The following is a 24,616-nucleotide window of genomic DNA, read 5'->3' as shown; positions in this document are numbered from 1 at the left end:
CATACGGTTAGTAACACGTTTTACAGAGGAAATGTGGACGTTTTTTTTCTTTTTACAAGAGAAATAGCAGTTCAGTTTCAAGCTGTAGGGTTTTTAGTGTACCGTTTTGAATTGATTATAGTTTAGGTGCACAGGATAACGTGGAGTGTGTTTCTCCATTAAGTGCAGCTGGCATGGAAGCGGGACCGTACTGTTTACACCAAGCAGAAAAGTCCTGAATGCGGGCAGCAGGAACCTGCGTGTTCAGGGATCTGTATTGATCCTTTCTGGAAATAACACTGGAATGAGGAAAAATAATCGCTTTAGTGAAAAACATATTTTGATAACTGGAGGTCAAAAAAAAGAAAGGTTTCACAGTTAAAGCAGCAGACTTAAGTTATGTCTGATAGGAAGGATACAGTGGCTGTGTCGGAAGCAACAGAAGGAATGCCACACTGCCGGATTTCTTTCGTACGCCACATGCAGTTTTAGCTCTGGAAGTTTCCTGTTAAATGCCTCAGCCTTTAATTTAAGATCTGTTCATTTTCTCGAGCCAATTTAAAAAAAAGTCTACATCAGCTTTTTTTCTCGTAGCTTGACAATACAAGTATGCAACAGAACACCTGTTAGAATGTGGTTATAGGCTCTAAGACTAAGTCTGATACAACATCATACTCTGATGCATCTGAGGCATGAAGGAATGTAAACACACTCTACTGTGTGAAAGGTTGGATGAAAGAAAACACTTTAGGAATTTAGGAAGCCCATCTTCAATTATTTAAGACTAGAAACAGAAACAGTGAATTATCCATTGCTTTATAATAATCTTTGTACTTGGATAGCAGGGTAATTCACTATTTGTTTGGTTTTGTTCGCCTCAGATCATGTGAGCTAGCTCAGATTTAATCTCTTTTAGGACAGAGACGCCAAGGTGACATGTACAATAAATTTACAGTATTGATTGTAACAGAGTTGTGCTCATTTTTTCTGATTTTGAATATGGAAAGTCTTCATGCTAGACTTATTCTACAGGTTGTGGGGGGAAAAAAACCTACCCTTGGAAATGAAAATGGATAACATTTTATTCATTTTTTTTCTTTTTCCTTCATATTTGTTTTGCTACCATTTTTCATACTGTCAGCAGTTGGCTTCCTGTTGTATAAATGAACCAGTAACAATAGGACAACTTTCTCTGGCATGCAGGGTGCAACATGTACCTTTCGTGGGTTACTGTGTGGCACTGTGGGTCAGAGGTCACCAGGAAATGGGACCTCTGTTATCCCAATCCACTGTCAGGATGTCAGAGAACAGTGAAGTCACAGCCAGTCGAAGCTGGGCCAGTGGTCAGACTTTGGCAGTGGATTAGACAAGTGTTTTCCAGTTTTGAAGTACAAATACAGAGGTTTTCATTTCAGTTTCAGAAAGCAATTGAGAAATTCTCTTTTATGAGTTTATGTACCCAGGAACCTAAAAGCTTAATATTAATCTATTGCTCTATTAATATTGACTCAGCACATAGCTGCCACTGAAGTTACAGCTGTCACAAGTAACATAGCAGGACGTTCTTACCAGTAATTTGAAACCTTATGGTTGTTGTGCAACATAGATCCTGTCACAGTCATACTCTTGTATCCCATAGTTCTGCTGTAGTGATTGCAGTGTATTGTGTTATGTGTCTTATGGGAGATTTTTCTTACTTTTTTTCCTGGGAGCAAATTCCAACTTTCCGTCCTGTATTTTCTGGTTCTGGTCACTGTTGCAGGTTTTCCAGATTTCAGGGTCACAGATGTTGAAGCCGTGGGGGGTGTTGGGATGGATTAACCTTCAACTGCAACATTTAAGTCAAGATTTTTTCCAGGCGAGGGTATTTGTGGTTTGTGGTGCCAGCTGGAGTGCTTTGGGGGCTACTGCAGAACATGACACAGCCATCTCAAGTGTAGGCTGAGCCCTACGGACCGGGTTCGATCCCAGTTGTGTCATACGCTGACAGTGGGTTGTTGCCCACAGCGGTGGAACAATTTGCCTTTGTTCTGCCGGGGTGGGGGTAGGTTTATCGACAGGGTTTCCTTGTCTCACTGCGAGTTCTGACGTCATAGCTATTGTGCATATGAGTGTATTGGAGGACTATGCTTGCAAGCTTAATTTGACTTTATCAAGAGCAGATTGTGATTTCTCCTCAGAATAACGTCATTTTACTGAGGAACCCAGAATGGTGAAATGTATCTTTGTGTCTTCAGGGCTCATATTTTCTGAAAACCATTGAGTGCTGATGTTTTATGAATGTTGTTACTGAAATCCTTTTGATCTTCGCACCACTGTTTTTAAGCTATTGGCTTAAAAAACAGTGGAATCTACTTTTACTGGAAAAAAAAGCCCAACTAAGATGGATATCCATTCAGTCCTCATGGACCCGCTTCAGGGTCACTTGAGTTAAATGGGCGTCTTGTGAGTACGCAGTATGTGACAGAGGCTGTCATAAGCGAATTGTCACAGTTGAGCTTTGCTTCGGCTGCCCTGTAAGAGAGAGCTGGTGGGCCCAGCGTGCGCAGAGCGCTGTGCTTTAAGTTTGTCACGGTCATCGGCACGCGGCCCAGATCTGGACGCTCAGCAGCTTGGGCCCCCGCAGGCAGCCCCCCCCCCCGCGCAGTCCTGAGTCATCGGACCAGAGGGGGCGAACGCAAGAGGTCAAAGGTCAGGGAGTCGCAGTGCAGGGACGCACACCACACACCCACGTGTTGTCATCCTTGGTGCCGTGGTGATGGGGTTGTCTTTCAGTGAGGCTCGGTCTCCAGTGCGGATTCGCGGCTCCCTGAACGTGAAGATGGAAGATCTGTTAAAGCAGTGCTGTAGCCTCACTCCAGCCTGAGGATCAATGCGTTGTGCACGTCACTGCTCTCTCTGCAGGGGACAGGCCATCTTAAGCATTGCCATCATCATTCATGCCCTGACCTCTCCGCCGCCTAGTCGCTCTGACTGAGAGCTGTAATTACAGCTAATTGGCACTTGTGGAAGTGGCTTTTGTGCAGGATGAGTAATACATGTAGTTATCTTTTCACCACGACACAACACTCCCCGGCTCCTTCCCTGAGTCAGACGTATTATACTCTTTTCCCCCAGCTGGTGGTTTAAAGTGTCGTGACGTCTGCAGGATAAGCCCACGCCCAAGTGTGAAGCCCACTTAAGCCTAGCTGCACCAGCTCTCAACACCTGCAACTCCCTACTTCAGTTCACTCAATTCATGTCCCAGTCTGTGATCCGGGGGCCTGGTTTAAGGTATTGCCGCATTTATACCCCTGAAAAATGCACCTTCATTGCTTGTGCATCCTCCAAATGTTTGTCATCTGTCAGGCCCCCCCTTACAGCACACAGGTGTCTGAGCGGTTTAATCCTCTTGCTTGTATCGAGTCGGCTCTGTGTGACTGAATCCCTCTACCTTTAGCTGCAGCCGTTGCTGCGGATCAGATAGCACGGCTGATTATTATTAAAAAGCTGTAATTATAGCTAATTGGCAGTTGTGGAGGTAGCTGTCAGACAAGATGAGCAATACGTGCAATTATCTTTGTGTTGCGTAGACCAGTAATTTATTTAAGTATGACAGTTGATAGTCTGAAAAAGTTTGTGACAACATAATTTGAAGAACAAGAGGCTAACCATGTTATCGTTTTTTTTCCCCTCTCCATTTAATAAGGGCTTTCATTGTGAGTTAAATAAACTGACTTCTTTTGATTAGCCTCTGGTGTCATAATATGGTTAGTGTGCAAGTGGGCATCAGTGGATGGTGGAAACTGACAGTTGGTGTCGTCCCTCACAACGTACACTGGGACAGGTGTGTGACCGGGACCGCGCTGACAGACGGACTGGCCTGTAATGAGCCAGTCTCTGCCAGCGCACCACTGTGACGGGTAGGATGGATGGGCCTGCCACGAGAACCAATCAGGACGCACATCAGGAGGAAAGAGCAGGGAGAATTAAACTAAGCAGGCCTGGCGGCCGGGAGCCATGGCAACGCTTCTGAGGGTAGGGGTCGGAACACCGCCCTCTGTGCCCGCAGTCACAGTTGCACCAAATGCGTTACGATGCGGCTTAATGAACCGGGGGTAGTAATTGGATTCCGACTGTGCTTCTGAATGTCTTGCCTCTCCCTCGCCAGTGACCGTTATTGCTTTGAGAGGGGCAGAGGGATCTTATCGCCGCGGGTGATCCCGGGGAGAGCCGCCTGATTGGTAATTGATCGCTGACGAGCAGGGCGGGGCACGTGACGGGCAGCTGTGCCGGTCCGAGCCTCCTTGGCACAGCCTCGCTCACTCTCTGCCGCCTGGATCCTGGCCCAGCAGGAGGAGCAGGCATCCAGCTGAATCATTATGCGCAAAGTCATTGTGTTGCATTTACTCAGTATTCATTGCCTTGGCAGCGGAGCCGTTGGCTTTAGTCTCTTTTTAAATGAAACCTGTTGGCATTTGTCATTTGTACTCGAGGCTGTCTACGGGCATGGCGTTTATGGCGTTGGTCGAGTCGACCCATTCCACTTTGGAATTGAGGCAAAAACCCGAAGACGTACCCCGCTGGTTCAGTCAGGATCTTGGTGTACAGTATCTACTTTGGTGATGCCACTGTCCTGACACCATGTGAATCTGTGATGAGGGCCCCTACACACATTAGCCTTTCTCAGTGTGCGATGGCTCCAGCAACACACTGTTATTCATAAGTATGGCAGTGAGTCTTTGTGACGTGGGTGCAGTACATTTTTTGCCCTGTCCACACAGTGTGGTTCTGTACTGCCCCTGCTCCCTTCTCGGTGCCCCACTGTTAGACACAGTCTAGTGTGTTCTGAACTGTAGGTGAGAGGACATATATAGTGTCTTACCTTTTGTTATTATTCTGTGTGGGTGTCAAATTTGCAGCTGAATAGTATGGAGTTGGAGGGTGAGAGAGAGAGAGAGAGGGGGACAAAGAGAGGGAGAGAGAGGCAGAGAAAGTAAGCAAGAGTGTGAGGGAGAGGAGGGAGAGAGGCTGAGTAAGAGTGTGAGGGAGGTAGACGGGAGAGAGCATGAGAGTGTTAGAAGAATGGAGAGTGAGAAAGAGAAACAGCAAGACAGTGAGGTGGGGAGGCAGAGAGAGAGAGAGGAGAGGAGGGAGCAGAAGAGAGAGAGAGACAGCAAAAGGTAGGGGAGGGGAGGGAGGCTGGAAACTGTGAGGGGAGCTAACGAAAAAAACAAGACTCACGCAAAGACGACAGAGGGTGACCAGCAGGTGCAGCATTCCCATGAGCCACCTTTATGGGCTGCCTGCCTCATTACATCGCTCGCAGTGGGACTGCAGGCTGTAGGCTGCCGCCTCTCAAGCCTTAAGCATCGGCCCTTTCAGATGCGTCGAGGAGCTATTCGTGCGTCGGTCACCACTTCTGCAGCCCCACTTAGGATGTCAATTTAAATTGATGTCTCCCCCAGCAATTATTCGCGGTGAAAAACCAAAGGAGTGACGAGCCTTGTCTGACAGAGCCATCTGCCGAAAGACGGCCGCCTACATGCGCGCGGGTTCTACCGCCAGGGGGGAGGCGTCATGTCACTTTACGCTTTCCAGTCCTCAGGGGACGCCAGCCGAAAAACCCTGCGTCATTCAAATCTCAGAACACACAACCTCAAACGATGTTCAGACATTTGCACGCCAAGTCCTCCTGGGAGAGATCCGGAAAGGTTGCATGCTCGATTCTCCTGGTGGGGCGTGGCAGGTGCGCACCTTGAGCATGGTACTCAACCTAATTTGCCTCAGTAAATATCCGGCTATATTAATGGACGACATGGAGAAATGTGAGCAATCCAAGCTGCCCCGGATAAACGCTGCTGATGCTAAGTGAATTAGCGGTGTAATGTGATTAGCCGGGTTTCCTCTGGAATTAGTCATAACTCCGAGCCTTCAGAGGCGGCTTTGTACCTCTGTCGAGAGTATCAAAACCATTTTCACCCGCAAGTAATCTCCTCTCTAGAGTTTGGTTGAGAACGCAGTGCCCACATGTATATGAATAATTTCTGTTTCAGGCATTGATGTGCCAGTGTTGTGTTGCAGAATGAAGGCTGGGTGATAATAAAGTGGTGGAAATAAGCCCTGTGCTCTGCAGCATTGCCCAGGGATCACATGAAAGTGGAATTGGTCTCGTTCTGTGCTGCCAGCTCTTCTGTCGACTAAAACCACTTGGCTTTTTTTTTATCACCTTCTAACCGGTGTGTTGCTGTCTAACCAGAACACACAGCACCCTGCATGATGGCGAATTCAGTATCTTGCCGTAAGCGTTTTGAACGTTAACTGTCCTTTGCAGAATGCAAGTACTAGTCGTAAAATGGATTTATAATGGCATCACTCATCCTATTTTTTTGTTGTTGTTTTTAACAGAAATGAACCCTAGGTGTTCTTAGACAGTGCACTGTTTAGAGTTGTGATGTCAAGCAGCTGCAGACAACAGCTGTTCTATTTTCATGTTTTTTCGTGATGCTTTCCAGTGAAACATTCAAAAGTATGTGTCCAGATATTCTAGTATAACGTTTGTGTACAAGTCATATTCAAGCACTGTGACGCTGTGTGCAGAATGTGATGTATTTCAGTATGTTTTTTTTCCCTGTGAGGGAATGGTGATGTTGAGGTTAAGTGTCTTTCACCGATGTAGTTCACGGAGGAGAAGCTGGGCCAGGCAGAGAAGACCGAGTTGGACGCCCACTTCGAGAACCTGCTCACCCGGGCCGACTGCACCAAAAACTGGACCGAGAAGATCTTTCGGCAGACCGAGGTTCTGCTGCAGCCCAATCCAAGTAAGACCCTCTTCAAGCTCAGAGCGTTCCCAGCAGGCAAAGGAAATATAACCAAAAAGGGAATGCGTTGCGCACTCCCTGAGGTGGGTGCAAGCCAAGTCACCATGTCCTCTGATTTTTACATTTTTAAAAAATTTTTTCGGAGTGGTTTCATAAGCAGGTGTTAGCTTTGCACTATTTTTAATCCACTCCTTGCTGTTCCGCTCTTGTTCCTTTCTTTTTTTTTGATATGAATTTTTTTCCACAGTCAGGCTGGGCTAGGTTTATAGTGCCCCGGTGCTTCTTTCCCTTCTTCTCTTGCTCCCCCTGTTATATTATTTCTTCCAAAACATTCCTTTCTCTGTATCAGCAAGGTTTACTGTCATCTGAGGTCAGATTCTACTGATCAGAGGACAGGTGCAGTGGCAGCAGTGTGCCGTGGTGGTAAGGCTTATACACTCAAAGGTCGCCATTTTGATTCTCAGGTGAGCCACTGCTGTTGTGCCCCTGGGCAAGGAATTTAACCGAAATTGCCCCGGTGAATGTTCATCTGTAATAATGTAATCTATGTAAGTCCCCCTGGATAAGAGTATCTGCTTAGCAAATGCGAGGTTCTGCTGATCCGAGTTCAGGTTTTTGGCTCTCAGTTTCACATTTGATCTGCGTCCTGGTACATTAGCTTTCTAAATACCTTCTTGTTGTTTTTTTTTTCTTGTTCCTCTTTTCCCCAGTTTTGAAATGGGAACTATCTCATCTTGGTCTTCTCTATGAACTGTGTTATTTTTGCTCTTCTTATGCACCTCCTCTTTCCCCCTTAACCTAGATCATGTTTTTTCCTCCTGATGTAATTCCTGGTCATGCAAGCGAAGGGTCATGGTGCATTTTAACCCCCGAGGCCGTCAGGAAACTGCACTGTTTTTCCAGAAGACCTTGTGATTTGGACATGACAGTGCCTCTCTGAGTGGCCACGCTGCGCCGCCTGCTCCACTTGGCTCCGAGCTCCTAACGAGCCTAATGAGCCTCACAGCCGTGGTGGATTGCCCCCCCCCCCCCCCCCCGCCCATGCCTGTTCAATAAGAAACCTGCATTGTCTCCGGCCTGAGAAACAGGAGTCTTGTAATTCGGGCGGCGGGTAACGTGATTAGGCCCTGAAGCATTCTGAGAGCCACAGTGGATTTGAGCTTTCCCCGGATCAGTCTGCTGCTTAAAAATCAAATTTATTATTATTATTATTATCATTTTTTTTTTATAACAAAGCGTTTTTTGTCAGGTGATGAAAACACTTATGCAGTACCTGGCTGGATTTCTGTGCTCCCCTGGCTAACCTTGCCTTTTATCTCCACAGTGGCTGAAGGTGGAACTGTGTGGGCCTTTGCCTGAGTACAGATTTGGGTTGCCTCTTGTGCCTCTTGTAGAGATTAATGTATCTTGTGTAGATACATTAATATTATAGACCAATAGATTCATAATAGTATTCAGTTCAGATGTTTAGGGTGAGATGAAACTGTAATAGTGCCAAGTATTGTATTCCCATTGTTTTTATAGTGATGGTAGTAGTTAGAGTGTAGAGAGCAGGGAACCCTAACTTGTGACTTTCTGATCTTCCATGCTACAGTTGATCACACTGGTAAGTTTGCCTCTTCTCCCAGTGCCCTGTGCTGTGGACTTTTCACCCCCCTTAGAACCGTTTTGATTGGTAGTGGGAACGTGTGTTGAGCTGGTCCTGCCGGTCCCCTGATTGGATGGACCAGAGTGTGTTGGGGCGGGGCGAGACAATGCCTTCCTCTGGTCAAAGATGGCAACTGCCGCCACGAGAAGGCCTTATTAGAATCAGAATTCTTTTTCTCTCACTTTGAGTTATTAATGCTAGTTTTGATAGCAACAAATGTTAAGTGTCTGTCAGTTCTGTAAGAGCTTAGTCAGCTGAGTGAAATTTTTAAAAAAGACCGTTTCGGCTAAGGTTTAGAGATTTCCCCTGCAATGGCCAACCACATTAAAATGGCTGCCAACAGGCCAGTGGAAAAGGAGCTCCCTGTAAAAGTGTCCGTTTTGGGGGCAGGTTTGGGAAGTGGGGGGAGGGGGGTTATGGTGAGTGGTGGCAGGTGCAGGAAGACTTGTTCTTTGGGACTGCCAGGTACCAGCTAACACACCTGTTCTGTAAGCGTCAGAACCTGTTGATAACCCCCTTGGTAACGGGGGTGTATCAAATGGTGCAGCTTTGTCTCCACCCCCCTCTGCAGACCGGCACTGGGGCCACTGGGGACATGCAGCCGGGCCCAGGTTCATCCGCGTCTGTGAGGTCATCATGCAGGGCTTAATTCTATCTGTCTGTGACATCAGAAAAAAAGGGCTTCAACTCCAAACCTGTTTCTGACATCAGCATTCCAGCACTCTACCAAAGATATTCATGAAAACAGGCTCTGTACACCTCACATACAAAAGTCCTCTTACACTGTTGAAACTAACGTCCAGGAACTCCTTAGCTTGACCAGGATAAAAACTTAAGTGCATAGTCTTCCTAGTGATAAAAGGCCTCTGGTTTTACTGTCACAGCTCATGACATCATCATTGTGGGCCTCATTGGTCTCCATCTGTGACATCATCACCCCGAGCTTTACTAAGGGCATGATGTTTTTCTCTTTCCACACAAAGCGAACTCGTCTGTGATTGGTTTAGATGTGTGTGCACAGTGCGACTATACCAATCAGAGAAGGGTTTGAACTGTGTGAAAAGAGAAAGGCAGCATTTCCTTGTGTCCACAAGGCCACATAGTCATCCTGGGCTTTATAGTTTCCATGTGTTGCATCATCATTCAGGGCCTCTGTGCCTCTGGTGTTGTATGTCGCCTCAGTGTACAGTGTAGTATACAGTACAGTTTAAAAATGTAATCTGTCCTTTACATGCGTAAATGAACTAATTTCATCCTTTAGCTTCATATGTTGTTTTGTTTTGTCTTTCAATAACTCCTTTCACAGTGTCGCTGTTTCGGCTTCATTTGGTGGAAGGTTGCCATTTTGTATTTTCCTTCAGCGTTAGCATTGGCTCGGTGACAGATTGCGGATCTCCCAGGCCCTCCTGTCTGGAGGGCAGGAGTGAGTTTGGGAGAGAAAAGAGCGAAGGGGGGGGCTGGGAGGACTGCGTTGGCGCCCTGACTGCGTTTATTTACGACGCGCAGTCACGACCGCCACCACCCCCCTCTCTCCCCGCGCGCTCTCTCCCTCCTGGTTCTTCAGCGCGTGATTCATGAGGCTGTAACGTAGGGGCGTTGAGCGTGCTTAAGCGTGTTAGCGCGTCCGTCGTGAGCTCGCTCGGTGTGTGGCGTGCGGTTGGCGGTTTGGTGACTGTCACAACCATGCAGCCGAACAGCAGCAGTGCGGCCTGCGATCAGCGGCCCTTTTTTGTGGGAGAACAAACGAGCTGCCGCTGGTCACACATTCCATCAGGAAGCTTCTGGAATGAACAAAACCAGGCTGCTCATGTTATACACAAACCGTGCTGGGTTTTTTTTTTTTTTTTTTTTTTTAAATGCTGTTTAGTTCCAGTTTTTCTTCCTGGGTTTTCCGTTAAGAACACAGGTGGCTCAGCCCTGTATAGCCCTGTTCAGCCCACTGTGGTAGGGTCAATTCCATCATGCCTGCAGCCTAGTGAGTTTGTTTGGTCATTGCATAAACCAGCCGTAGCTTGTATGCCAAACTCCTGCAGGGTTCCACACTGATAGCCTACAATACTGTGAAAGTCAATGAGCCCCGCTGAACCTTCACTGCAGACTCCTCTCCGGGTACTAAAGGTCCTCTGTGGATGTCAAAAATGCGCGTGCTTCGCTCGGCTTCTGTTCTCTAGCCTTTGTGTAGTAAATACATTAATAAGCAGGGAACGGTAAACTCTTCTTTTTTACAGCCAGTTCAGTATTTTTCATAGTGGCTGGCTGCTGAGGTCATTTTCAGCACTCAGAGGGGAGTCTTGGCAGGCTGCAGGCCATTTCAGTTCCTTTTTTTATTATTATTATTATGACTCTGATGAGATGATCAAAGTGCAGGGGAGTTTCAGTTTGACTGCAAGGCAGAGGAAGAAATATTTACTGGGGCTTCTGACCATCTGTTTTCTTGCTCGGGTGCAGATAACCCCCAGCAGGTAAATGGCAATGACCATTTTTCTGATCTCTTTTTTTTTGGTCCAGATTACAGCTGTGTTGTAGTGAGGAGCAGAGTTGTTTTGGGAACGGGATGGCTCTGACCTTTATGAGCTGTTTGGATGGAGGTGGTAGTCCGGCACGGGCCAGCCCAGGTTCCCCTCAGGGAGCAGCAGGCAGTAGCAGCCGTCCTTTAGCCTTATCCCCGGGCGCGTTTGCCCTGAGTGGTAGTGTCGGCTGGTTCCTGTATAAAAGCGACCTCTCTCTCCCTGCCCCGCCCCCCCAGGTGCCCGCATCGAGGAGTTCCTCTATGAAAAGCTGGACAGGAAGATCCCGTCCCGGACCACCAACGGTGAGCTCCTGGGCCAGTACATGCTGGAGGCGGCCAAGGACTTTGGACCCGGAACCCCGTACGGTGAGTGGCTCTGGTTCTGCAGGGAAATTCAGAACCATGCTGGCCCAGAACCATCATCCCCTTGCAGAGTTAAGCCATTCGGACTGCTTCACTTCCTCTGTCATCTAACGTTCACACAGAAGGATCTCCCTGTGAGGGTAAAGTGTCACAAGGTAGAGGATGACACTTGAGGGGGTGGGGTCATTGGTCTTGCACTGCAAGGTATGTCTATAATGAACTTTGGAACAAGAACAAAACTGCAGTTTTACAGTTTTAACAAGCTGTGAGCTTATGTTTGATCTGGCTAACCTCAGGACAAAGACAAATACTATACTCATGAACCTATGTAGGATTACTCCAAAATGTCTATTTAATTTTGGGTTTTGGTGCTGCTAGTCTGTAGGCTCCATGTTGCTAAAGAAGTTTGATTGGTGGAAAGTGTTTGGTTGAATGTTGTGGAGCGTGACACTGAAAGTTCATATGATTTGAAATCTGAAACTGCATCTTCCTCTCTTTGAGTGTTTACGGCATGTTCATGCGGTGTCAGTGAAGGTCTTCAACCACAGTGAATTCTGGGAAGGCTTTCAGGTGTCTGGTATCCCAGAGTGCATCAGGAGATCCCCTCAAATGGGCCTCACTCTTGGTGCTGTATGGGTTAACATGCTTGCCATTCTGATGTAGAGAAAAAAAATCAATTCGTTCCATGTTGTTTCTGAATGTTGTTTAAAATGCAAATCCTGTGTTGCTGGTGTAAAGTTGTTTTTTAAGGAAAAGGAAGTTGCAGGCGAGTGGAATCATCTGACCCTGAGACAGTCCCTCGTGGTGTTCAGTTGATTCATAATTGGATTTTCTGTGGAATTGTGTGCTCCTCCACAAAGGCAATGCAATATTTCAGCTCCTTCAGCATGACCTCTGTGGCTGTCTGCCCCTCTCTGCTGCTTTTTTTTTTTCCCCTGCTTTCTTTTCTTGTGACCTGTGACCTGTGACCTCCACTGTCCCACAAGCCTCATTTTCTGAGGCGATTTGCCCATTACACTAGAGAATCATCAGCTTCACTTTTTCTTTGCTTCCTCATACTTGCTCATCTTTGCTCTGGCTTCACTGTGGCTGCATTGGAACTTTATTATTATTTTTTTGCCAGAGACTATCCTTGTCTCCACAAGGTCGGTGAACAGAATAATTGATCCTATCACCAGTTGTTAACTTACTGAAATGATGCCAGTGTGTCTCTTGCCGGCTCTGCTCCCTTCCTCCCTGCTCATTGGCTGTCTCCTCTCTGCCGTGCCAATAAATCTCTGTCTCCCCCCCACTGCCCCATCGACAGCCCGGGAGATCGATAGTTCTCTGCTGAGAACTCGCATGTCGTTCAGGGCTGCCGGCTTTTAGTGCACAGGATGCTGGGCTGGTAGAGGGAGAGAGAGAGAGAGGGAGGCAAAGAGAGAGGAACAGAGTGAGAGAGAGAGAGAGAGAGAGAGAGGGGGAGAGAAAGGCCCATTCTTCCTTCTCAGCGGGGTCCCGGCAGCAAGGCGTTAATTCGTGAGCTTTAATCCTGCTCTCTTTGTGGGTGGAACACTGGAGACATGTGGGCGTTAATATGCTGATTGCTGTTAGCCTGATGATCATTTAAAAAGGCGCTCAGCCCAGCTCATGCTCCATCAAATCCAATTCATTTATCCGCAGGACAGTGTGGGTAACGAAGTGCTGAGATGTCAGTAGTGGGGGGCAGGGGAAAGGGGGGGGTGCTTGGGGTTGGGAATCTCAGCCTTGCTGTAGAAACGAATCTTGGAATCAGTGTTCTCTTCGAGCTGTGTTCTCTTAGCATGCGGTGAATTCCCGCAGGCGTGAGAGCGGGCGGGGCGCGGGGGTTTGTGGGAAGGGAGCGCGGCGCTGAGCCCACGCACTCCTTCTCGCTGGAGGCGAGACGCCCGGAGGGAGGCTGTGGCGAGCGGCAGGGGAGCGCAGGGCCGCACGCCGCTCCTCACACCCCCCTGCTCCATCACGGAGCGGCAGCGTGTGGTCTCGTGCTGGGCTGTGCTGTGTTCTGATTGGCCGAGAGCGACGTCGGCAGTCACATGGCCAGGCTCACCCTCCCATCATGCATGGCAGGAGTGGCACAGTGCGGATTGCACAGAGGGACCGGTCTGGTTTTCCTGAGAGCTGCGTAATGGGGTGCAGCATTGACTCCTGTGAACGTGAACCCTTTTTCTTTGCAATGGGAGCCAGAAGGCTGCGGCAGCGCCATAGATAAAGGCCATGTGATTTACGCAGGGGGTCATGTCCTCTCCTCACATCCTGAAGTTCCAGTGTTTGCTGAGTCTTTGCGTGCGTGCGTGCGTGCCTGCGTGCGTGCGTGCGTGCGTGCGTGCGCGCCCATGTTTTTATTTCATCGAAAAGAAGTGTCAACATGTCATGTCAAGCCCTTCAGCACATCTGAAGGGAGCCAGTGATAAACATTGATTCTAGGATCAGTTTTTGTAATTTTCCACTTCATTTTTTTCCCTACAGACTCTTCATTGATGTTTGAAATGATTTTACATCATGTAATTTCCAGTGGCTTTTTGCTAATATGCAGAGAATTGTGGGTAATAATACAGAGCATTGGTTCTTAGCAGGTGTGGTTCCTGTGTTCCATCAGACTGTAATCGTTGTTTCACCTGTAGTTCTCTTACCTCATTACTCTTACTGCTATACCTTCAGATATACTGTATTTGGTGACAGGACCCTGACCGTGTGTTCTTTGTGAGTTTTTGCAGAATCCGATGAGCTCTATCTGTTGTTAGCTGGTTAGCAGCCCCCCACCCCCGTCACTCCCCTTTATCAGTCATAGGACTGTTCTGGACCCTTTGAAAAGCCCCACTGCATGAGATCACTCTTTTGTGCTACTTTTGTACTTTTAAGTATTCACACATTTCCTTGCAGAATCCAGTCTGCAGCAGTTTGCACCGGCTTTGCCAAAAATAACAGAAGATGAAAGGAACAAAAGTTGTTATCTGATGCTTTTTGTTGACTTGTTTTTGGCAAAGTATCCCCCAAAGAACTCTTCTCCCCATCTGAAGGTTTGCCGGGGGGGGGTTGGGGGGATTCCCTGGTGTGTGTCGATTTTCCCCAGCACTCCAATCATCCCTCCTCCGCTTTCCCCAGTGTGTCCCAGGCTGCAGTTTGGCCGTCTCCCTCTCCCCTCCCTCCCTCCCTCCCTCCCTCCCTCCCTCCCTCCGTCCACAGCTCTGCTGCAGGTTGTTAATTATTGATGCAGCTGGCAGCACAGACTCCAGAGGGAGCTCTCCTATGGAGAGTTGCACAGGAACTGACTTAGTTAGGCAGGCTAACCTCATCTCTCTGATGCGTGCTGGGATAGATATGTGGACTACAGGTACCAGAAGCATCAACTGTGCTGGCTTTGCATTAGTCTACATTAGTGGAAAGCCGAGCTTTTTATATTTAGCGCTGGTTATTTATTCATGGTCAGATTAAATGGGTGGGGGGGGGGGCAACATACAGACGTGCAGATTGTATTCTCGAGGTGAGCGGATGGTTCTTCAGAGTGGGTTAGTGACGTAACTCTAATGCTAATGTTTTCTCTCCTCTCCTCTCCTCTCTTCTCCTCCCTCCCTCCCTCCCTCCCTCTCTCTCTCTCTCTCTCTCTCTCTCTCTCTCTCTCTCTCTCTCTCTCTCTCTCTCTCTCTCTCTCTCTCTCTCTCTCTCTCTCTCTCTCTCTCTCTCTCTCTCTGTGCTTGCCTTCCTATCCCCCCTACCCCCTTGTGTACACCACAGGAAGCACCCTGATCAAGGTTGGGGAGTGCCAGCGGCGGCTCGGCGGGGCGGAGCGGGAGTTCATGCAGACCTCTGCCCTCAACTTCCTCACCCCACTGCGCAACTTCCTGGAGGGTGACTGGAGGACCATCTCTGTGAGTCTGGAATTTTCGGGGTTAGAACTGAAGCCCTGCACCTGACAGTTGCTCCCCCCCCCATGAGTTTGTGTTTCAGGGAACGGTGCCGGACGGGTCTCCTCAGATCAACAGCCAGTAGACTCAGGGTCCAAACAGTTGGGGTGTGGGACAGGACAGGGGGTCCTTTGGTAAAAACAGGCTCAGTGACCTCACCAGAGACCTCCTAATTCGGCCTTTTTTTTCCCTGGTATAGAAAGAGAGGCGTCTCCTGGAGAACCGCCGGCTGGACCTGGACGCCTGCAAAACCCGTTTAAAGAAAGCCAAGGCGGCCGAGGCCAAAGCTGCGGTGAGTCCCTCCTCTTCCTCCTCCTTGTACTCCTCTTCTTCTTCCTCAGAGCCCCCTCCATCCCCTCTGTGCTCTACACCCCTGTTTCATTAAATAGTCTGCTCCAGTGGAGGGGTGATGGATGCTGTCCTGTAACGCAGTTCACCCTACAGTGAGAACAGCACATGTAACAGGTAATTATTCACAGCTAAGGTGTTTTACCACAGCACCCAGTGACCAGATACACATCGGAGATGGAAGTGGAATTGGAAAAGACTTGGCAAAATCGTTTCTAATAATTGTGTTTCTTCGTAATGTTGTGCTGTGATGTTGGTAATGTTGTGCCGTGTTCTGCATGTTTGAAACCGTGTTACTTGTTCGACTGGTTTGAATGACAACACCATAGCAATGGAATGAATTTAATGTCACTGAGTGGAGAGTCAAGCCAGCGTTCACTTTTGACCTTATCATCACATGTGATATTTTGCATCTTTTCTCTTCCGCTGGCAGTGTTGTGGCGCCTGTTTGAGTATTGTTTCTGTTTTTACCTTTTCTGCATTTGGCCATTGTTCTTGCCATTGTTATGTACATGTGTGTAGTTTCTTTCTTATGGGTAAACGTCTGAGCTTTGTGTCATTTCTCAGTTCAGAAACAGTGCAAAAAAAAAAAAAAAAAAGTTTAAAGAAAATGGGGACGACCCTAGCTCTGGCTAATGTTAACATCAACCGAAAGCAAAGCAGACCATTTGTATCCAATAAAGTCAAGGAAGGGTTGTTTAAAATAGAGTGCGGAGAGAATGAAGGACAAGAAAACAGATACAAAAGAGACGGTCAGTGTTATTTAGTTATCCGTCTGGCCTGTCCTCACTGGCTCATTCTGCCTGTCAGCGCAGACCTCTCTTGCCCTCAAGCTCTTGGTGTCCTCCCCATAGTGCGGTCAGTCTCCAAAGTGCTGTGTCGCCCCCTACTGGCTGTGTACTAACATGTTTCTCTGTTGTGACTTGCGCAGTGTGAGGGAGAAGTGAGTATTGCCGTGTGCATTCCCTTACTGTATTCATATTTTTTCACCCATATCCTTCTTTTTCTGTTTGTGTGTAACTGAGAGGTGACTGAGGCACTGGTCCCTCGTTTCTGTGTGGCTTCAGGGCCACATAAAGTAAATTGACAAAATTGATAGTCCTTTTTATTTATTGGTTTAAATTTTTTTTTTTGAGGGTGCCTCTCACCAAAAAAAAAAAAAAAAAACAAAGCAGGAAAAGAAAAGGCATTGAAAATATGAATGATTTTAATAAGGATGCTTAGATGGTCTGCAACAAACTACCGGAACCTTTTTATTTTTAACGGTACAATGAGCAACTGTTTTCATGCACCTGGAATTTGTAGAGCCGACAGAACACACCGGATTGTTTGTAAGCTGCCTACTCCATCGGTGTGCTCTGGCAAAATTTCTGAATTCCAGTCGTGATGGATTCCACAGCTGCATCCAGTCGATGCATCTAATTATGATATTTGCTCTCCTGTCAGCGAATCCCGGGCTGTGCCGTGTGCGGTGGGCGGGAGGTGTGTGTGAGAGCTGCAGCCAGAGCTCTGAGGCTTGCGGCGGATGACACAGTTGCTCCATTGTACTGTTGATCCTAGCCTGTCGTGCCAGGTCATAAGCCACAGACAAAGAATGAAAATATTGGATTATGAGACGTTTTTCCCATGTTTCGCCTGTTTTTTGTCTTTCATTTGGAATGTTTAAGGGCCAGGTTTGACAAGTTTCCACGGTAATTCATTCAGCGGTTGGTACAGACTCGCCACAGTCTTACCCTGCTACTCTGACAGAGAAAGTGAAAAACTGCAAGTCATTAGTCATTACTGTAATGATCCTGGATGTTAATTTTTTTTCTTGTTTTTTTTGTGGACTGAGGTTGAACCTGACCTTTAAAATATGTGTGGCAACTGCCATCAAAAACAAAGTTCGATTTATAGTTTAATTGATTTTTGATTTTTTTTTCTTTTAATAAGCACTTTTTAATGGCTTAACCCAAAGCAATAACACATTAGAAGCCTTCCTGTGTACCATAATTCCTTCTCCCTGTGGCTGTATCCTGTGATGCGCCATATTGATTAGTTTATTCAATTTAGAAAGGCCATTTGAGGAGAAATAATGTGGCTGTCAGTCTGCCCGTTTTATGTTTGCTGCCCCCTGGTGGAAAGGGGGCAGGACAAACATTTATACTGCAGCTCATTGTGAATAGGCTCCTTTATCTGAAATAGAGCCCTTTCACCTTGCTTTGGAAAAGCCCATGGCATGCCTGTGCTTATTAAAGTGGGTTTGTCTAGCTGTACTTTAGGCCATTTGGATTAAAGAGCGATTCCCTCCCTCCTTGCTAGCTGTGAGGTTTTTTTTTTCTTTGCTTTCTCTCTCTGTGTGGGTGAAGTGGGCGGGGCTCCATTTGACAAGTTGGGGGGCCTTTCCTGTGACCTCAGACACGAGGGCACACCAGCTTCAGGTGTGTCCAAGGATCGCATGCGACGTTACCAAAATATATTTATAATAATATTATATATAATATTTTGGACATTGTGTGCGCATACTTAATGGGTTTCTGCTGATGCATTTGTTTACTCTAGGGAACAGGCTATAGTGCAGTTACACAGAAACTTGGAAAAATAACAAAACAAAATGACATCCTGCTGACCTCAGGTCAGATGGGACAAAAGGAAGTAGTGACCACAGATAACAAGGAGTATGCCGTGCTGTTAACTTGCCCGGACCACCTGCTGCATTTCTGTTGTATTTTTTGTTGGAATTCCACAGGAATTCTAAGAATGGCATCATTATTCAAATGGCATCAATTTAATTCCCCTAGGCTTCAATTTGTTTGTTTTTCTTTTCTGCATTTTTCACTGAGAAATCATCTGACATGAGATGAAAGGATTCAGTGGTTCTGTGTACCTGGTACTTTTCAGTGGGATTTCCTGGTACCTACTGCTGTTTTACCTGGTACCACTTACTAAAATTTGTCATCTGTCTGTGACTGTGAAAAGCAACCCCCCTGGTCATTAACTTCGTGTGTAGGGTAGCCATCCAGCCTGTCCAGCTGTGATTGGCTGGGTCCACGGCCGTGAGCTGAAGTTGATTGGCTGGATCTACTAGCATGAGCTAGTGTTAAATTCCACCAGGCCACCCTGGGAGCACACCCCTGGTCTGGTTTACTTATTTTAATGTATCTGCACATGTCACAGTTACATTTGGAAAACAAGCCTTATGTCTACAGTGGACCATGTTTGATTGCAGCACACAGTCTCTTTTTTTATATCCACTGCAGATGAATCCAGTTTACAAATATACACCCCTGTGCCACTGTGATGGGATTGCCATGATCAGGCCAGTCAAGATGAATGCAGAGACTCATGTAAATTGGCTTGGTTGTGCATCTCGTCTTATTACCCACAATCCTCTGCCCCTTTTGGAAATTCATGAAGCCTCACTCTCCCATCACTAGCAGGGTCAGAAAGTTGAGAGGTCACAGGGCAAAGGTCATCCAATCCCCAGTTGGCTCTGTACACGCCCACCTGCCTCACCCCGCAGTGGGGAAAAACCCCAAAAGGGTCCTAGCTGTTGTAATATACACCAATTTATTTGTTTGTTGGTTTAGTTTTTTGTTCATTTGTTGCTGTTTTTGACACTTTTTTCCTGTTGTGGATATGCTTTTCTGTCCATGCCTCTGTGTGAATTTCTGTTCCCCCTCCGCCTGTAGGCCGTGCCCAATTTTCAGGAGACTAGGCCGCGTAATTACGTTCTGTCTGCCAGTGCATCTGCGGTAAGGAGTGCACACACCCCACCTGAACACACCCCTCTCTCCCTCTCTCTCTCCCGCACACACTCTGAATATACAGGCCTGATCTCTCCCACGCACATGTAGCAATTAGCCATGCACGCCTACTGCACCTGCATACACTACATATTTGGTATATCACACATGTCAGATATACATGAGTGAAACATGCAGATGTGAATGATCTTTATATCGAAGAGGGTGTGGAAGTTTGCTAAGGTGCTGACTGAGTGTGAGTCTTCCGAAGCATTGCAGATCCTCACTCTCACTCTCTCGTAGAGCCGTACTTTTAGAGCCTCGACTGCTTTCTCTGTGCACTAATCTCAGCACACATGCACCACTTCTTGCGTAGCTTATCCCCAGGGGGCGCGGTTTCCTCCCTGCTGAGAATCACAATGCAGCTTCAACATTTTCGGAGAGGGGGGGGGGGTGAGAGGGGGGAGGGAAAAGGAGAGAGAGAGAGAGAGAGAGAGAGAGAGAAAGGGGACCTGTCAGTGTTGGAAGAGCAGAAATGAAGTCTTACCACACCCATCTTTGAAAATGAGCTTTACCACAGTTGATGGCTATGTGTCCTGGTGTGTTTTCTCCTCCCTTTCTCCTCCCCTTTCCGCTTGTCCTCTGAATGAACACAGCTCAGCAGGCTTGATTTGGGAGACTCAACTTTGGGGGGCCAATCGGAGGAAAATGTTGTATGTATAACAGTCCTGAACTAGTGTGAGACGTTACTTAGAAGTTAGCAACGCCCAGTGTAGTCCTTAGTCATTCAGACGCGCCAGACAAATAAATTTTACCCCACAGCCCTTCTCTCTTCATATAACCCCCCTGTTCCCGTCCCTCTCCCAGCCTCTGTCGGAATGTTGAACGAGCTGAGTGACCTCACCGGAGAACAGCCTATAGCAGGGGTGCACAGCTCCTTCGGATGGGCTGGCGTCCGTACTGATTTTTGTTTTAGCCATATCCTTGCTTAATTTGCTTATAAGCTGTGTATACCAGCGCTGGATCATTCGTGCATTACAGTCACAGCTGAATGTGTGGAGCTTTCAGTTGTCCATAATGATTTGATGAAAATACATTTGATCAGATAAGTCATTGGGCTTAGTAAATGATTAAGAGTAGGCAGCTGGTATGAAACAGACACAGAATTTCCCTGCTTGTGCACCCCCTGGTTGTGGCATCCCTGGGGAAGCTGTCTTTTCTACCTGCAACCAGCCAGCTGGTGAGAGCACAGCGCCACCTACAGGCCACAGTAATTATGTACACTTCTAGTCCACAATGGCCTTCCAACTCTTATTTCAATGCAATGAGAGCAGAGTCACCAGATTTGCATGCTGGGAAAAAGAGCAGGTGCTAGTTTGTTCAAAGCTGCTTTAGTCTGGGGAATATTCATGCTACTGCTAAGTGGTGATCTCTCAAGCTTTCTGATTGCATGGGAAAAAAACAAAGCCTCTGAAGTGGCTCTGAATTGTGGGAATTCCTCTGTAGAAAAAATTCTTTTAAAAATTCTATACCATCCTTGAAGTGTGTTTTGGCTGTAATTCTTTCAGTAGTCAGGGTTTTGAAAAAAGTAGCACCTTGGCAACATTTTAAGCTCTCTGAGTTCTAAAAATGTGCACTGTTCTTCATTCTTGTCCTGTGTTGTGCTAATTGTCTTGTGATAATTGTTTTGTTGTCAAGTGTGTTAAAAGTTTGAAATGTCATGCTCGTGTTCGAATAGCGCAGTGGAAAAAAAAACCACTGCAGCACCTGAAAGACTGTAACAATCATACGTTAAAAACATAACTTACTGTGCACCTCCTCTCTCAAGACTGCAGAGGTTGAGCCTTTCAGCCTCATAGACTGATCATAATGGCTGTGTGTATTGATTTAAACTCCTCCAACACGTGTCACCTTTCTCCAAGATGCTGCAGTCTTTATACAGATCCATAAGGCCCATAATCTGTCTGCATTCATATCTTAGGAAACAGGCTTGTTTTCTGACTTTCCCCGGTACTTTTCCTCTGTAAAGTTCCGGAGGCTTTTTTCCAACGGCCCACCTCCGCTGTAGGGGTGTAATTCTACCCGTGAACCTTTCGTGACAGTTTACATTCCAATTTGAAGGTGTAAGGGAAAAAATTTCGATCTTCATGGAAAAGACGACTTTATTTACTGGAATGGCAGTTGTCAGAAATACGTCCAACGCACTCTTGGTTCAGCGGTGTCAAAATGAACCATGAGGGTTCACTGAAAGCATTCTTTATACTAATATAGAGCTTTGATCAGGATAGACAGTCATTAAATAACCATCAGTTTGAGAGTGAGAGTACATGTGGTGAAGTACAGGAGGTCTGGTAATTAGATTGTCTTCCCTTGCAAGAACAATTCTCAATCACCCATCACCGGGTTCTTTAGAAGTATCAATTGCCGCAACGGCTAGCTGCAGCCAAAGTGACAATTGAAGTCTGTGAGCAGAACTGTGGTTATAATAAGGCCATCTAGACAAATGAACACAGGTATTCGCATACCTTAAGTGAGAGGATCTGTGCTCTCTTATGCAGCACTGAGTGAGCTGGTTTAGGGATTTGGACCAAAAATCTTACAACAGTGAAGGCAGCACATCAGATATTTTGATCCTTAAGCCATGTCTTTTATGTAGAAATGTCAAATGTGGAATTTTTATAACCAAAATGGCTGCTTGGAGTCTGTCCAGCATGTCAAGTGCTGAGTAGTTAGAAGAGTAATTAATGAAGAAGAGTAAGTAATGCTTAGCGTATGCCGATCTGGCATACATTTCAAAGGGTCATTAAGTTAGTCAGGATAAACGTGTCTGCTTCTGGTAAATGTACCCACATCCTGTCATGCCAGGAAAGGTGTCTCCATGCTGTCTGCCGTGCAGGCTTCTGTGGAATAGTCTCTGCTTTGTGACTGTTACTGCTGCCCTACAGCTAAGGTGGGTCCGCGGAAGTGTGGCTTTATTCTCCGCCCCCTACCTTCCTGTCTGTTGACGCTGTTAAGCACTGATGCCGTCGGCGTTAAGAAGGGAAAACTTACCGTGATGCCGGTGTGTCTGGCCTGTAAACCGCAGAGGTCCGAGCTCTGTGGCTGTGCTGCTCTCCGCCGCGCTCTCTGCCTCTGCCGTCTGTCCTGATCGTGCATGTACGTGTCTGCGTGCAGTGGGACTCCCTCTCCATCACCAAAGCGATGCCCTCGTTCACACTTACGTCTTAGCACGGTTTGGTCTCGCTTAAACGTATTACCTGTCGCGAGGGGGTTTTCAGAAATAGACAGAGATGCTGGTCCTCAGGGGAGGTGCTCCGCTGTGATGTCACTGTCCTCTGCTGTAAATGGAGCTGAGGCAGTCGCCTCCGCTGGCGGTTGGCACTGCGGGGTCCGTGTTTCACTGATGACAATGCAGAGACGTCCTTCTGATTTAGGAAACTGGGAGGTCCTCTCCTGTGAGCGAGAGCTGCGGAGTGCTGGTCCTGTAGGATTGTCAGTCTTCTCCTCCCTTTTTTTCTTCTCCCTTCACAAAACGTACTCTCTCGCTCTTTCCGCTTTCCAAGAGCATCAGTGTGTTTTCTCCTCTTCCCCACTTTCAGGTGCATGTTCCTGTCGCTGTGTGTGTGTGTGTGTGTGTGTGTGTGTGTGTGTGTGTGTGCGCTTCTCGCTGTTAGTGCTTTTTCAGTGTGCTCAACATTTCCATCAGGAAATTTTAGTGCTGAGGCTAAGCTTGTTGGATAATTCATAGAGAGCAGCATGTTTGACATCTTCTGGGTTCCTTCTGTAGTGGTACTACGCTCACTAACATTTGACAGTGAGGAAATGATTGAATGGATGAGCAGCCGTCGAACTGGGGGGCTCAGTGACCCACCAGCTGTTTAATGTCCCTCTCCTTTCTTGCCAAGGACTCGAGGGTGCAAGCCAACTAGTCGATCTCAGTTTGATTTTCACAAAATTCTTATTCAAATCCAAATATTGTGTGATATGAAGCAACTCTACTGTACTGGGCATGTGTACAAAAAGATGTGCCCTCTCTCTTCGAGTCCCTTGGGCAGGAAGTGGAAGAGGCGGCTGCCGTGTGCCTTTTGTGATGTCATTAGTGTTAATGTGATGTCAGAATGCTTCTCTCACTTGCTCTCGTTGTCATGCGGCTTTTCAGCTCTGGAGTGAGGAGGTGGACAAAGTGAGTATCCCTTAACTGCCATGTTCTTTAGTGAATAGAATGAATGCTGGAAACCATTTTTCTCCTCTCTTATGGTGTTTTTTTCAGCTTGTTAATGACAGTGGTTGTTGCGGTTTGGAATCTTGCCATTTTACTCATATAGTGTAATGTATTGTGCAACTCAAACACTTTCTGGAAATTGCACAAAGAGCAACCTAAAGAGTAAAACACCTTTGATAAAAGCCTATTTAGTAGCTGTTTGTCCCACTTTGTAATCCATTATTTCTTGTATTTAATCCATTGTTTCTTGTATGTAATCCATTATTTCTTGTATGTTGCCCCTTTAAGAAGGCCAAGCAAGGGGCAGAAGCAGGCCCCCCTAGGGGATCTGCAGTAAAGATGGGAAGTGTAGGAGTGTGTCTGCTGACTCAGTGCTATACCTGCAGGCACACCTGAGAGACAGCTGGTCCTGTCTGGACTAGGCTCCTTTGTAACAGTAGATCCAGAGAGACTCCCTACAGCCTCAAGTCTGTAGTGTGCAGAGGCATTTTCCATGCTTAGTTTGTTCTTATATTTTAGCCTCTAGATATGATTTGTTGTGTGGATGAAATGGTGATGTTCCCAGGAATGCACATTGGACCCATAAATTGCACAGCACAACAATGTTAGTCCTTCTCTCAGTGAGGGACATAATTACATTTATATGACCTTTGATGATATAACAAAATCAGGGAAATTTGAATAATCTGCTTGCATCATTAGCGACTTAGGAGAAAGTAATGTATGTTAAAGTATGAAAAATGTTATTAAATTCTTATTGCCACTGCATGTGTACTTATCACCCATGCAAATGTTTTGCATCGGATCGCAGAATGCAGTAGAATGTTTTTTGCAGTTTACTGTGTTACAGTTGTGGTAAAGTCTTCCACAGCTCGTGTGTAAAGCCGGGTCACTGTGACACCCCCTGCAGGCGGAGCATGAACTGCGTGTGGCGCAGACAGAGTTTGACCGGCAGGCGGAGGTCACACGGCTCCTACTGGAGGGTATCAGCAGCACACACGTGAGTCACGGGAACGTGCATACAGATATACATACATACATGCATGCGTACATTCATACATAGATACATACATGCATGCGTACATTCATACATACATAC

General features: G+C 46.9%; 1 protein-coding gene across 10 annotated transcripts in view; it reads left to right on the top strand.

Moving 5' to 3' along the window:
* Positions 1-24,616, top strand: part of sh3glb2a (SH3-domain GRB2-like endophilin B2a) — a 32,425-nt gene that overhangs the window by 2,179 nt on the left and 5,630 nt on the right. For 2 of the 10 annotated variants that reach the window (XM_036526048.1, XM_036526043.1), the window contains exons 2-10: positions 6,638-6,779; positions 8,374-8,385; positions 11,174-11,302; positions 15,053-15,186; positions 15,422-15,514; positions 16,502-16,513; positions 19,242-19,304; positions 23,455-23,478; positions 24,428-24,517. In XM_036526048.1, coding sequence (XP_036381941.1) covers positions 6,638-6,779; positions 8,374-8,385; positions 11,174-11,302; positions 15,053-15,186; positions 15,422-15,514; positions 16,502-16,513; positions 19,242-19,304; positions 23,455-23,478; positions 24,428-24,517 — 699 coding nt within the window. The remainder of the gene's footprint in view (positions 1-6,637; positions 6,780-8,373; positions 8,386-11,173; positions 11,303-15,052; positions 15,187-15,421; positions 15,515-16,501; positions 16,514-19,241; positions 19,305-23,454; positions 23,479-24,427; positions 24,518-24,616) is intronic. The other 8 variants (XM_036526050.1, XM_036526049.1, XM_036526054.1 and 5 more) reach the window with 6 other exon arrangements.

The sequence above is a fragment of the Megalops cyprinoides genome, chromosome 4 (genome assembly GCF_013368585.1).
Source record: "Megalops cyprinoides isolate fMegCyp1 chromosome 4, fMegCyp1.pri, whole genome shotgun sequence".
Lineage (NCBI taxonomy): Eukaryota > Metazoa > Chordata > Actinopteri > Elopiformes > Megalopidae > Megalops > Megalops cyprinoides.
This window is presented reverse-complemented; position numbering and strand designations above follow the sequence as displayed.